The sequence below is a fragment of the Schistocerca americana genome, chromosome X (genome assembly GCF_021461395.2).
Source record: "Schistocerca americana isolate TAMUIC-IGC-003095 chromosome X, iqSchAmer2.1, whole genome shotgun sequence".
Classification (NCBI taxonomy): domain Eukaryota; kingdom Metazoa; phylum Arthropoda; class Insecta; order Orthoptera; family Acrididae; genus Schistocerca; species Schistocerca americana.
This window is the reverse complement of record NC_060130.1, coordinates 734771983-734786412: the sequence shown is the minus strand read 5'-3', so window position 1 is coordinate 734786412 and position 14430 is coordinate 734771983. Positions and strand designations below refer to the sequence as shown.

General features: G+C 43.5%; 1 protein-coding gene across 1 annotated transcript in view; it reads left to right on the top strand.

The window, feature by feature from the left end:
• The window catches only part of LOC124556292, a gene marked incomplete at its 5' end in the record, with an annotated part of 140800 nt that overhangs the window by 111058 nt on the left and 15312 nt on the right, over positions 1 to 14430 (top strand). The window contains one exon of the mRNA XM_047130268.1: positions 3481 to 3664. Coding sequence (XP_046986224.1) covers positions 3481 to 3664 — 184 coding nt within the window. The remainder of the gene's footprint in view (positions 1 to 3480; positions 3665 to 14430) is intronic.

Sequence of the window (14430 nt, the reverse complement as noted above, 5' to 3'; positions counted from 1 at the left end):
AGGACTGAAGACCTCAACAACAACAACAAAAATGGTTCAAATGGCTCTGAGCACTATGGGACTTAACAGCTATGGTCATCAGTCCCCTAGAACTTAGAACTACTTAAACCTAACTAACCTAAGGACAGCACACAACACCCAGCCATCACGAGGCAGAGAAAATCCCTGATCCCGCCGGGAATCGAACCCGGGAACCCGGGCGTGGGAAGCGAGAACGCTACCGCACGACCACGAGATGCGGGCAACAACAACAACAACACATGATAGCTTGTAACTTTCCAGGCGTTGGCCAGACCCAAAGCGTTCTATCAGATTGTCACGGGGTATGGCGTGGTTAATCATTCAGAATCACTGGTTTAGCCTTCCACTGTCCACTGGTGTCGCTCTTAACATCGCCTCAAGTGTCGCTTAGCAATGACCACAGAAATGTGTGGTTTATGGGGAGCTGCTCGACCTTTGTACCCCATTCTTTTTAACTCACTTCGCTCTGTCACTATGCTAGGTGGACTGCTGGTAGCACTTTTGAACAAACGAGTGATTCTTTCCGTTGCTTTCATGAAATTTCTTATAAACCCCTCCGCAATGCTCGACGGTCCATGGTTGGTTGGTTGGTTGATTTAGGGGAGGGGGCCAAACAGCGAGCTCATGGGTCCCATTGGATTAGGGAAGGAAGTCGGCCGTGCCCTTTCAAAAGAACCATCCCGGCATTTGCCTGCAGCGATTTAGGGAAATCACAACGGTGCTTGTCTGTCAGTACAAGAGGCCTGTCTGGTTATGATTTAGCTGTGGTTGCTCCTTCGCGTTTCCACTTCACAGTCACAGCCGGCTGAGGTGGCCGAGCGGTTCTAGGCGCTTCAGCCTGGAACCGCGCGACCGCTACGGTTGCAGGTTCGAATCCTCCCTCGGGCATGGATGTGTGTGATGTCCTTGCGTTAATTAGGTTTAAGTACTTCTAAGTAATAGGGGACTGATCACCTCAGAAGTTAAGTCCCTTAGTGCTTAGAGCCATTTGAACCATTTTCACAGTCACATCACCAACAACAACATGGTTGAAATGCCCCTTATGGATTTGTTACTCATGTGACTTCCAATGACTACTCCACATTCGAAGTCACTTGACTATCTTAAACGACTCATTCTGCTGTTATTGCTTCTCTACTGGAAATGCCGTGTGGCTAGGGCCTCCCGTCGGGTAGACCGTTCGCCTGGTTCAAGTCTTTCGAGTTGATGCCACTTTGGCGACTTGCATGTCGATGGGGATGAAATGATGATGATAATGACAACACAACACCCAGTCCATGAGCGGAGAAAATCTCAGACCCAGCCGGGAATGACATTCCGTCGCGCTGACCACTCACCTACCAGGGGCGGACGCTTTACTAACGACACACTACTTCCCACCACCTTTAATACCTTCGGGTTAGAGAGCCTGTATACAGAGAGAGTGGCCATAGGTGAAGTTGCCCGTGATTGGTTGATTAGCTTTGGCACCATTTTCCTGCCAAACGTCTCTCGCGCTTCCTATGTTCGCCGTGTTTTGAGCTGAATTGAAGTTCAGAGGACTTTTGGAAACGATTAAAAGGTATTTGAATTATTGAGAGACTTGTTATGCGTTGTGCATGCATGTTCGATTTAGTTGTATATAGTTTTTAGTACGTAATTAGCGTTTGCGTGCATGCTGGTAGCATCACAAGCTTTTCTGAAGTCGATATCTGACAGTCCTTGCTGGAAATGGATTGTTGTGCCATGCTCATTCGACTTTATAGCGTCAAACTTTATTTCGTTCCGAATCAGAACGCTAGGCATTATTTTGGTTTCAGTATTATTGCCTGACTGTTGACGCAGTCAAGCTGTAAGCACGTTTTCCGCAGTTGTCGTAGTTGCTGAAACATTATTCGTAGTAAATAATTGTAGGTACTCTTGAAGACAGTTTTTAATAGGCCTACTTACTGTGGGGTAGAAAGGATACGGTAGTTTTCTTGTTCTATTTGGTCGTTATTATAGTAGCCTACATTTAACGTTACCTGATTTTTGTAATCCAAAGAAAGTCGTAAGCAGTTGTTTATTTTTGACATGCAAAAAGTTTGAAGACGTGACAAGAAGTACTAATAAGTCTCAGACTTTTTGCATGTCACAAGTAAACAACTGCTTACGACTTTCATTCATCTGACGTAATACAGGTACGTTAAATCTTTAGTGTTATGCACTTCCGATACAAAACAGATGCTATACACTATATATTTTTTATTTGCGTTACTTTCATTGCAATATGTCTCGTAAACGAACTTTAAAGGAGATAAACGCAAGTAACGAATAATTTTTACAGCCACTGTATCAAATTCTCCTGTGCTGTACGTAGTAGGCTACTACAAGTATATTATAGCTGTAAAGAAAGGAATTTAACGAATGATTTCGCTGTATTGTCTTGTGCTTTTGATTCGGTGAGTGTGTACTCCACTACTCCACTAATGGTCATTCAGAAGTCCCGCCCGCAGTTTGGCAGAAAAATGGCCGCCGTATCGTCCGGTTGGCCACTCTCTCCCTATACAGGCTCTCTCTACTTCGGGTCCACCTCTCGTGACATCTAGTGGTCAATTCCGTATTACTTCTGACCAGATAGTGTACAGGGTGTTACAAAAAGGTACGGCCAAACTTTCAGGAAACATTCCTCACACACAAATAAAGAAAATATGTTATGTGGACATGTGTCCGGAAACGCTTACTTTCCATGTTAGAGCTCATTTTATTACTTCTCTTCAAATCACATTAATCATGGAATGGAAACACACAGCAACAGAACGTACCAGCGTGACTTCAAACACTTTGTTACAGGAAATGTTCAAAATGTCCTCCGTTAGCGAGGATATATGCATTCACTCTCCGTCGCATGGAATCCCTGACGCGCTGATGCAGCCCTGGAGAATGGCGTATTGTATTACAGCCGTCCACAATACGAGCACGAAGAGTCTCTGCATTTGGTACCGGGGTTGCGTAGACAAGAGCTTGCAAATGCCCCCATAAATGAAAGTCAAGAGGGTTGAGGTCAGGAGAGCGTGGAGGCCATGGAATTGGTCCGCCTCTACCAATCCATCGGTCACCGAATCTTGTTGAGAAGCGTATGAACACTTCGACTGAAATGTGCAGGAGCTCCATCGAGCATGAGCCACATGTTGTGTCGTACCTGTAAAGGCACATGTTCTAGCAGCACAGGTAGAGTATCCCGTATGAAATCATGATAACGTGCTCCATTGAGCGTAGGTGGACGAAACTAAAATGAGCTCTAACATGGAAATTAAGCGTTTCCGGACACATGTCCATATAACATCTTTTCTTTATTTGTGTGTGAGGAACGTTTCCTGAAAGTTTGGCCGTGCCTTTTTGTAACACCCTGTATAGGGTTGCGCTGCTATTTGCACACTTTGTGCGAGTGGCTGAGAGCCGTAGCGGTACGCAGGCCCTGATTGCAGTGCGCTATTTCAGGCGAGAAGGCGGCGTCCGGCGGGCCGCCGCCGCTGATCCGCGTGACGCTGGCGTCGCTGGACGAGTCGACGGTGCTGCTGCAGAACGGGCTGGACTTCTACGGCGCCACGTTCTTCCCCACCGAGGCCGCCGTGCCCGGCGCCGCCATGCGGCCCACGTCGCGCAGGCCCGGCGCCGCCTCCAGGCAAGTCTCGCACGCCGGCTTCTTCGCTTGTATGGCCTATGCTAACACTAATTTGCTTTTTGTAAGCCGCTTCTGTTCCCTATAACAGATATGCACGAAGTAGTCATGTACGTCACCGAAGTTGCGTTTACTTCAGTGACTTTCAACTGTGCTGTCATCTGATACTCAGTAAACTAGAGTACTTATGAACGCTGGCATATCTGGTCATCAGTTCCTATTGTCAAACTGTGTGCCGGACAGAGACTCGAACTCGGGACCTTTGCCTTTCGCGGGCACACAGTTTTAATCTGCCAGGAAGATTCATATTAGCGCACACTCCGCTGCAGAGTGAAAATCTCATTCTAGTTCCTATTGTCGCTTAGAAGAAACGAACTCTCACAGCTCATCGTGCCGGTATAGCGGGGGTTGGTTTCTCACTACATGTGGCAACTGGCTGAGTCATATCGAACAACTTTCTGTGGTTCGAGTTAGGAATCCCATGAACCACAGCGCGAAGTAGGACAGGCATATAGCTGGATGCCTAGAAGGTATATCAAAGGAACTATGCCGTCATGAAAAAGCTACATTGTATATCTCCCTAGCCGATAGGTGTCTCTCTTTCCCTCCCCCCCCCCCCCCCTCTCCATCCTCCTATTCCTGTCATCAACACCCGTTCATGGCAACAGGGTTCGGCCATGAAATCCTAAAATATGCATATTGTAGCAACACACACGGACATACCACGAGTAGTTTATAGGGTGCTTCGAGGAACAAATTGAGGATAGGAAACCATGTCCAAACACGCCATCCAAGAACGCTGCAGAGCGCCGAAGTTAGAGGGACCAACGCCTGTCGCTAGGCTATCCGTTCGACAGCGAAGTTATAATTTTTCCTCCTTCAGCGTGAATACTCAATTTTGTCACGAACCATTACACTATTTAGCTCTCAACGATTACAAACACTCCGCCTCCGTAGCTGATTGGTCATTGCGGCTGACTGCCATGCGGGGGACTGCCGTGCAGTACTGCCAGGGATTTTTCCTTGGTAGGAGGTCTGTTACGGAGTGCACTCAGCTTCGTGAGGTCAAGTGAGGAGTTACTTCACCGATTAGTGGTGGTTCTAACGTCAAGAAACACAACGACTGGGACATGGTGTGTGCTGATCACAGTACCCTCCACACCGCATCCGATGACGTCATTGGCAGAGAACGGCACGGCGGTTGGTCGGGCTGGATTGGCCTCTCTAGGGCCATAATGCAGAACTTTACCTTCCTTAATTAAAAGAAACTGATTTTTTGAAAACATAAATTAACATATCACTCCGAAAGAACCAAACAATGTTCCTAAACTATAAGCAAGAATATGTTCTTAATTTGTAAACAAAGAAACAATAAGTAAAACTTTTCTTTACAGAAAGTTACAAAACGGTTTACACTTGAGATACACTTTTTTGTAATTCTGAATAAAAGATGGCCTTCTTCAAATTCATCGAGGCCGTATGCACGAAATTTTAAAGAAATGTAGCGCATCAAAAAATCAGTAATTGCAATACTTGGTGGAGTGAATTATGTTTACAGGAACAAGTTAAAGCAGCCCCTAGAAACTTTGAGAGCCTTTGTGAGTAAGATAAAGAAGTAAACAATAATCGTAACAGGTACCCCTCAAAAATGGTTCAAATGGCTCTGAGCAGTATGGTACTTAACACCTGAGGTCATCAGTCCCCTACAACTTAGAACGACTTAAACCTAACTAACCTAAGGACATCACACAAATCCATGCCCGAGGCAGGATTCGAACCTGCGACCGTAGCAGTCACGTGGTTCCGGACTGAAGCGCCGAGAACCGCTTGGACACAGCGGCCGGCAGGCGTCCCTCACAGGAGTCGTCTAATAGATTCTTCTTATGTAAAAGAAATTCAAAAGGCAGTACAGTATCTACAGAGAAATCTGTAGTCAACAGTAGATGCAATTTATTCCTGTGTGTTATACACCTCCAGTATTGACTGCAAATGCTCACACACGTAACAGCCGGATGTTTCTATAGATCAGCTGTCTCGAGAGCTGTAACGGCAGAACGCTCCTTAAATAAGGAGAATCTTCTTCTCCTTAGCGTTAATTCTGTCTATTACGAGGTTCCTTCTACTCAAGATTTGTCATTTTTTTTAAGGATGCCCTTCGTGTCGCCGCATTCGTCAGTTACATAAGGTCGGTAGTACACTACCAAATTTCTTTGACAAAGAAATTGAGAATTGCTATTTTTACAACTGTTAGTTTCATAGTTCCCAGGCGCTAAACAGGGCAGTGGCTTTTCCAATGCGAATACGAAAAATAATTAAACTAATATCCCGCCTCCCGCTAACGTTAAGATATAATAATAAAACCTAAGTGCAGTGTAATGTATACAATTCACAATAACCGACTTGCAGTCGTATCATTGACAATCTTTTAACAGGACAAATGAATTGTGATCTGATGAGTTTAAGTTCAAAAGGACCTGATTACAAGTATATCCTCCTACTTGCCAAGTACTTTCTGGTGCTTATGCCGATTGTAGATCGTTTTGCCAATTTCTTTACTGATTTCAGACTCATTTTAGTACATTCCAAACTAGGAACGATTTTTACGTTCTTTAGCATTTTGAGACCTTTTGGCCTTGTCTTGCTTCTATGCCTTGCCCGTACCTATCATGTTTCTCTTTCCCAGCTGCAGCATTTAGTACTCTAGCATGTATGCTTGTGACACTTTCTTCTATATGCAAATATCTTAATCTACAGCTAGCACTTGCTTCATTACATTTGGCATAAAACCCAATTTCTATTCACTTTCAGCTGCCACTGCTGCATCATCAATGAGTCTTACTGTGCTGATTTTCTGTCCTTGACAAACAACAGCAGTTCTGCAATTCATTTTCAATAAGCTAATAAACATGAGTATTGAAAATGAAGTTGCCTTACATCTTTCCTGGAAATATGACAGTGCAGACTATACCAATTCGCTTTGAAGAAACAGTATGTGTTTCCATCTCCATACCTAAAAACGAAAAAAATTTTATTTTATCCCAGCTTCTAAAATGCCTTTCCATATTTATATCTCCACCATAAGCTCCGATTTCGCAATGTGCTTACACATACCAGCCACTTTCGGCAAACATAAGACGATCACTTTCTTTGATGAAATCTAAGGCGAGGCGCTAGATTGGATCAAATGCATTTGATAAAGGGCAATATTTGACATAGGTTCCCTATTACACTACGTCAAATGTATTTGACAAACCACCTTTGTCAAAGAAATCTGATTGTGTAATACCTGTCTAAGGGAGGTTAGTGGTGTGGGCCACCTGTCTGTGAATTGTGTAAACTTGTGATATCATTTTAACTGTTTATTTTCTGCGTCGTAGATTGGGACCTTCCCAGCATTTGCCTAAACTAGCATGGAAAACCGCCTAAAAACCCGCATTCGGGCTGAACGGTGCACCAGCGCGAATTCTATCCGGGGTGTGATGCACCTTCCTGTCTCGTAAGCTAGGACGCTACCGTTACGTAAAACGAGCAGTCCAGAGAAATCTCAGAGAGTATCGCTAACAAATTCTCTGATCATGCTATAGTATTAGGGGTAGACTTCAACTTCCTGCCTATAGAACCGCAGAACACAAAATTATAACTCACAACATGGACAGGAATTCGTGTGAGATTGTTACGAACATCGTTTCTTAAAAATATCATGAACAGTTAATTAGAGAGATGACTCATGGGGGCAGTGTCTTGGGTCTCCTAGTAATTAACAGACTCTAACTTTCCAATGCAGTCACCACAGAGGAGGTAATAGCTGTTATATCATCAATGACGACAGATGTAAAAACCATACAAAGAAAGCTAGGAAAATATTTTTGTTTATCAGCTGTGAGAAGAAACGGATTGCCGAGTATCTGATCAGTCTTCAGGTGACGAATGCGAGGAGCATTGACGAATAAAACTCAGAAATATTGTCGATTTGAGAAGCAACTGACGGTGTCTTTAACTCAACAATTCTACGTTAACTCTTACTTAACGGTACTTGTATGCTACCCGGACATTTTTTAAATACAGAAACTGACAATTCTTTTAAGCTTTAAGACTTTTTGAAATATTTGTACCGTTTTCGTGATTTAATATAGTGTGGTGAGTAATAATAGCATTGCACTTGCTTTATAACTATTTAGAGTAACTAAATCTGTTTTTGGGAATTTTTGTTGGATCTTTCCTGCAGTAACTGGAAATACGAGGCCTGTTCAGAAAGTAAGCTCCGATTGATTGCGAAATTGAAACCACAGTGAACATCAGAAATGTTTTACTTGTAACAATTAGCTACACCTTTCAGCTACTTCTCTACGTAGTCGCCGTTCTGACTTAGACTTTTGTCATAGCGTTGTACCAACTTTTCAATAGCCTCATCATAGAAGGCAGCCGCCAGTGCTTTCCGCCAATTCTCCACGCTGGCCTACACCTCGTTGTCTGCGTCAAAATGTTGTCTTCAAAGACAGCGGTTCATGTGACCAGAGATGAAACTCAGGGGGAGACAATTGCGGACTGTATTGTGGGTAATCTCACATTTCCATTTGAAAACGATGCAGGAGCATCTTCATTGCCCCTGCAGAATGCGGCTGAGAATTGTCTTGAAGAAGAAACAGCACGACAGTTATGTAATGTTAGCTGCATAGCTTCAGGCGAAATTTCTCACCAGGCCCTCGTACTTGGCGGCAGACACTATTTTATAGACATCTTTACGCACTCACTGCGAGCTCAGAAATGAGAAGAGCGACGTGATGCTAACTGGGGTTATACTAGAGACACTACCCAACACATCTGTGCAAAGCTTTATCGGATTTTCATAGTCGTTTCCATTTCGCGACCGATCGGAGCTTACTTTCTGAACGCCCCTCGTATATTCGTTAAAGAGAACTCACATTAAGGGTTTCATTTCATGTATGCTACTGTTCCTAGTAAGTAAATGTTTTATTGTCGCAGTGTCAATATAATAGGTGTGTAATTCAAATGCTGATGTGCATGATACTGTCACTAACTACTAAAGTGAGGCGCTAACTTATTTTTCTTGTCATCATCTCGTCTGTACATGACATGTATTTTATTTATTTTATATTACATCGTAGCCTGTTACCTGTAATGTAAACGCTGCGTGTATTCATTCTTACACAAATTATTCTTTTTCTTTTTACTCTAAAAAGATGACGACACACTTATGAAACCATACCTGAGAAGCTTCGCGCGCTTTTGTGGGATATATCCTTGTCTTTGAGCACGGGCTGCTTCAAGAGTTACTAAATCCAGTTTATAAATGCACCTTCTAAAAGATCGCCGCACAGACGTTTGCTTCAGTTTTCCAGTGTGGACTACCATACCCGAACATGGACTCTAAACAGATCGTTGCTTGTGAAACCTCCGTGAGAGACATCACACGCTTTTTTGGGAAACAGATCCCGAATCCGATATCAGCTGCAATATCTGATTTTATACGCCGAAACGATAATATCTAGAAGTCGAAATAAATATCTCTGTATCTCTAAACAGGACCCTCGCCACTTTTCGAGTCTTAGTTGCTTGTTTGAAGCCACTGCCAGAGAGAGAAAATTTCTGAATGTTACAGCTGCTGTGGTGTTCATAACTTTTTCTGAACTGGTGTGTGGACTTAGTTTTATATTTGCTGCTGCTGAACTCAAGCACGTTATTTTTCTCACTTCTTGAAGCGCACGCTGGTGTCTAAGCACAGACAGTAAAATCAGAACAATTCTGTCCCACAGCCGAGAAACATAGCTGGAATTTTTGGAGTCCTACAGTTGTTGGTCTGGAGTATTCTGAAGCTGCAACGGCCAATGAGAGACAACATCCTGCCAGAGATGGATGGTCTGCTTGGACATGTCTCTGAGACTCGAACAAAGAAGACATCACGTTACTCTCAGACATCACAGAAGTTTTCGTAGATACCTTTCCCCCTTCTTTTTCGAGCCAGTCCGTCGAGGCTCCTATGCCCCGCACAAAGGATGTCCTGTGAATGGAGCATTCTGATTGGCTCTTACTGAATTTATCTGTCAAACTGCTGCTGCTGCCAGTGTGGGAGCATTGTCCGCCATTTTCTGCAGATGAGACTTTCAGTGGCAAAACTATTTTGTACAAGTCGCAATAAAACATACATCAGTCATATTGCACTGACAGATAAACCCTGCAAAAGTGGTCTACAGATCATGAAACATGGACACTATCCCCAAAGACACTATCTCAGTTACACTGCTCTGCTACTATAGAGGAAAGCTTGAATTTTTCAGCGTGCAACCGATCTTCAACTTGGCTATGTCACCAAATACCATATCGATGTAGTAAACACAATTCCTATTCTGAACCATACAAAATCATCACTTCTGCATCCTGCATATAGGTATCGACTACCAGACACTCGTGTATATACCGCGCAGACAGACAAAAACATACATGCAAACACCGTATATAGTTCTCGCATCACTAGATATTTCCCAAGAGGTCGGACGGTCATCCCTCTTGGCCAACGGTCACAAGAAACCGCCCCCGCACACGCTGCCTCGATGGTCGATCACAGCGCACTCAGCGGACTGCAGACTCTCTCTTTGAACTGTTGTACAAAGGTTGAGCTGGTTCCCCACAAGGCACAAAGGCGTTATTGTTTCTGGCTCCGACTTGCTTGCCTGCTGACATGCTTTCTACACCCATCTCCAGACTCTGGGATTACAAGAACATAAGTATTTCCACATGGTTTGTTAGAATATCACACAGTTTATGCGATAGTTCTCGATATCAAGCACACAGCAATATACTACCGATCGCTTGCATACTATAATTCGGAAGATAAAGAGTGGAATTTATTTCTTTGGAAACCCGAAACTTAAGCGAGGCGGTACATGCTGCAAACCACTAACTAAAAACGATGTCAATGATATAACAGATTCCAAACCATCCTTCTAATTTACAAAGTCATCACCATGTAGATGCACATAACACACACCACAATCGATGTTCTCTCAGCCAAATAAAGACGGTAAATACGTAGAAGCAGTTCAAATGGTTCAAATGGCTGTGAGCACTATGGGACTTAAGATCTGAGGTCATCAGTCCCCTAGAACTTAGAACTACTTAAACCTAACTAACCTAAGGACATCACACACATCCATGCCCGAGGCAGGATTCGAACCTGCGACCGTAGCGGTCGCGCGTTTCCAGACTGAAGCGCCTAGAACCGCTCGGCCACAGCTGCCGGCCGTAGAAGGAGTCAACCAGGACTGATCCGAACATATTATAATTTCTGAACTGTGATTGGACGTGAACAGTGGATGCTATACACCTCTAGAGAGCTATATTGTGCATGTATCACATACACTCTATGTTTTAAGGAAGTAGTTTTACCACTTTACAGTTTGTCACCATAGTTTATCGTAGGGAAACTTGCAGGGAGGAATGAATGCATGACATGCGCTGGAAATAAAGGGTGGTTATAATTAAAGTTAAACTTTCAAAACGCTGCAGAAATAACACCACTCGTCAGAATGTCGTCAAATGGCGACGGAATATTATCGGAGAAGGGGGGAAAAGGTATGGCAGAAAAAAAAATAGTGTGAAAATTGATCAATAGTTGGCGCTGTGTGTGTCAGAATACGTAAAGGAAAGCACCTGTCATGCGCACGACCCATTCAATTTGGTATAAAAAAGCTGGGTACACGGTTTTTTCTCCATTCGCACCTGCGAAGTTCGTCATGATTGTCTCAATGCATGATCGCGCTCTGCTTGTAAGGCTGAATTACAAGAATGATGACTGTGCACACGTCGCTTTGCAGAAGTTCCGGACACTGAAGGGTTTGAAAAAAGGCGTTGGTCTGATGACTGCCGTGGGTCTGGAGAAAATGATTCGGAAATTCGAAAAGACGGGTCCCTTTGGTGTGCAACCTGGTAGAGAGAGGACACGAATTGATTCGACGGCAGTGGAAGTCGTGGGCACAGCAATGCGGGAGGAGACGAGTGGTGGTGTGCAGACGTGTAGTGCGCAGATAATTGCCCGAACATTGGATATATGGTGCTTAAAATCCTAAGAAATAGCCTTCTTTGTTATCCATTCAAAATTACCCATACGCACGAGTTGCTTCCTGTTGACCTGCCAGCAAGAGAGACCTTTGCTTCAGAATTTCTTGCTCGTATGAAAGTGAACAATGATTGGCCGTGGAAGATTTTGTGGACAAACGAAGCCCACTTCCATCGGACAGGATATGTCAGTACACAGAGTTGTCGAATATGGGCAACGGAAAATCCACACGCAAATCAACCAGTACCACTTCATCCTAAAAAGGTCACTGTGTGATGCGAGTTTACAATATCATTTACCATAGGGCCAGATTTCTTCGAAAAGACAAGTGCTTCCGTTCCTGTTACCTGTACCATCACTGGTACGTGCTATGAGTCTCTTTTGCGCCGCCGCGTCATTCCAGCTCTCAAAGAGCGTCGATGTGTGGTTGGGATCATTTTCATGCAAGATGGCGCACCTCCGCAAATTGCAAATCCAGTTAAGCAGCTACTGTAGCGTCATTTCGGAAATGCTAGAATTATCAGCCGCCATTTCGCTACCCCTTGCCCATTCCAATCACCTGATCTTAATCCGTGTGGCCGGCCGCTGTGGCCGAGCGGTTCTAGGCGCTTCAGTCCGGAACCGCGCCGCTACTACGATCGCAGGTTCGAATCCTTCCTCGGGCATGGATGTGTGTGATGTCCTTAGGTTAGTTAGGTTTAAGTAGTCCCAAGTCCAGGGGACTGATAACCTCAGATGTTAAGTCCCATAGTGCATAGAGCCATTTGAACCATTTAATCCGTGTGACATCTGGCTGTGGGGCTATCTGAAAGATGTGTTCAGCGTTCCGATTGCAAACATAGCTGCATTGTAGACACGCATTGCGCAACACATTCTGCAAGTGACCCCGGAAACACTTCGATCAGTTGTGGAACATGCGGTCTCTCGATATCAGCTTATTGCAGAAAACGGTGGACATTGGACATGTTTTGCACCAGTCACACGGAAATTAATAATCCGATTTGATTTTGATTGATGCTTTCAATGCGGTTTTTCGGCCTCAGGGCAATTGAAAACCGATGTTATTGATGCTTTTTACATGGTTTTTGGCCTCAGGAGCATTAAAAACTGAAATTTTCCATCCGATATTATATGACCTTTCTGTTTATTTATTTATTTATCTATTGTTCCGTGGGACCAAATTAAGGAGAAGTCTCCATGGTCATGGAACGAGTCAATACATGAAATTATAACACGATAGTAGAAACAGATAAAATGAAATATAAAAAACATATTCAGGCGACAATACGTAAGTTTAAATAAAGAAAATCAACAATGTAACACTGGAATTTGCTTAATTTTTCAGCTCTTCCAGGAGCTCCTCGACAGAATAGAAGGATTGAGCCATGAGGAACCTCTTCAGTTCAGACTTAAAAGAGTTTGGGCTACTGCTAAGATTTTTGAGTTCTTGTGGTAGCTTATTGAAAATGGATGCAGCAGAATACTGCACTCCTTTCTGCACAATAGTCAAGGAAGTGCATTCCACATGCAGATTTGATTTCTGCCTAGTATTAACTGAGTGAAAGCTGCTAACTCTTAGGAATAGGCTAATATTGCTAACAACAAACGACATTAAATAAAATGTATACTGTGAGGGCAATGTCAAAATTCCCAGACTATTGAATAGGTGTCGACAAGAGGTTCTCGAACTTACACCACATATAGCTCGAACAGCCCGTTTCTGAGCCAAAAATACCCTTTTTGAATCAAAAGAATTACCCCAAAAAATAATACCATACGACATAAGCGAATGAAAATATGCGAAGTAGACTACTTTTCGTGTTGAACTGTCACTTATTTCAGATACTGTTCTAATGGTAAATAAAGCAGCATTTAGTTTCTGAACAAGATCCTGGACATGGGCTTTGCACAACAGCTTACTATCTATCCGAACGCCTAGGATCTTGAACTGTTCCGTCTCGCTTATAATATGCCCATTCTGTCTGATCAAAAAGTTACAGTTAGAAACTGTAAAAACTGAGTCTTACTGTGATTTAGCATCAAATTATTTCCCACTAGCCACGAACTTATTTCATGAATTACATTATTTGATACTGTTTCAATATTACACACAAGATGTTTCGCTACCAAGCTGGTGTCATCAGCAAACAGAAATATTTTTGAATCACCTGTAATACTAGAAGGCATATCATTTATATAAATAATAAACAGCAGTGGCCCCAGCACCGATCCTTGGGGAACGCCCCATTTAACAGTGCCCCATTGGGACTGAGCATCACTACCACTCTCAATATTGCGGAGAATTATCTTCTGCTTTCTGTTCTTAAAGTAAGAGGCGAACCAATTGTAAGCTACTCCCCTTACTCCATAATGGTCCAACTTCTGCAGTAATATTTTGTGGTCAACATAGTCAAAAAAAAATGGTTCTGAGCACTATGGGACTCAACATCTTAGGTCATAAGTCCCCTAGAACTTAGAACTACTTAAACCTAACTAACCTAAGGACATCACACACACCCATCCCCGAGGCAGGATTCGAACCTGCGACCGTAGCAGTCCCGCGGTTCCGGACTGCAGCGCCAGAACCGCTAGACCACCGCGGCCGGCTAACATAGTCAAAAGCCTTCGTTAAATCAAAGAAAACACCTAGCGTTCGCAACCTTTTATTTAATCCGTCCAAAACCTCACAGAGAAA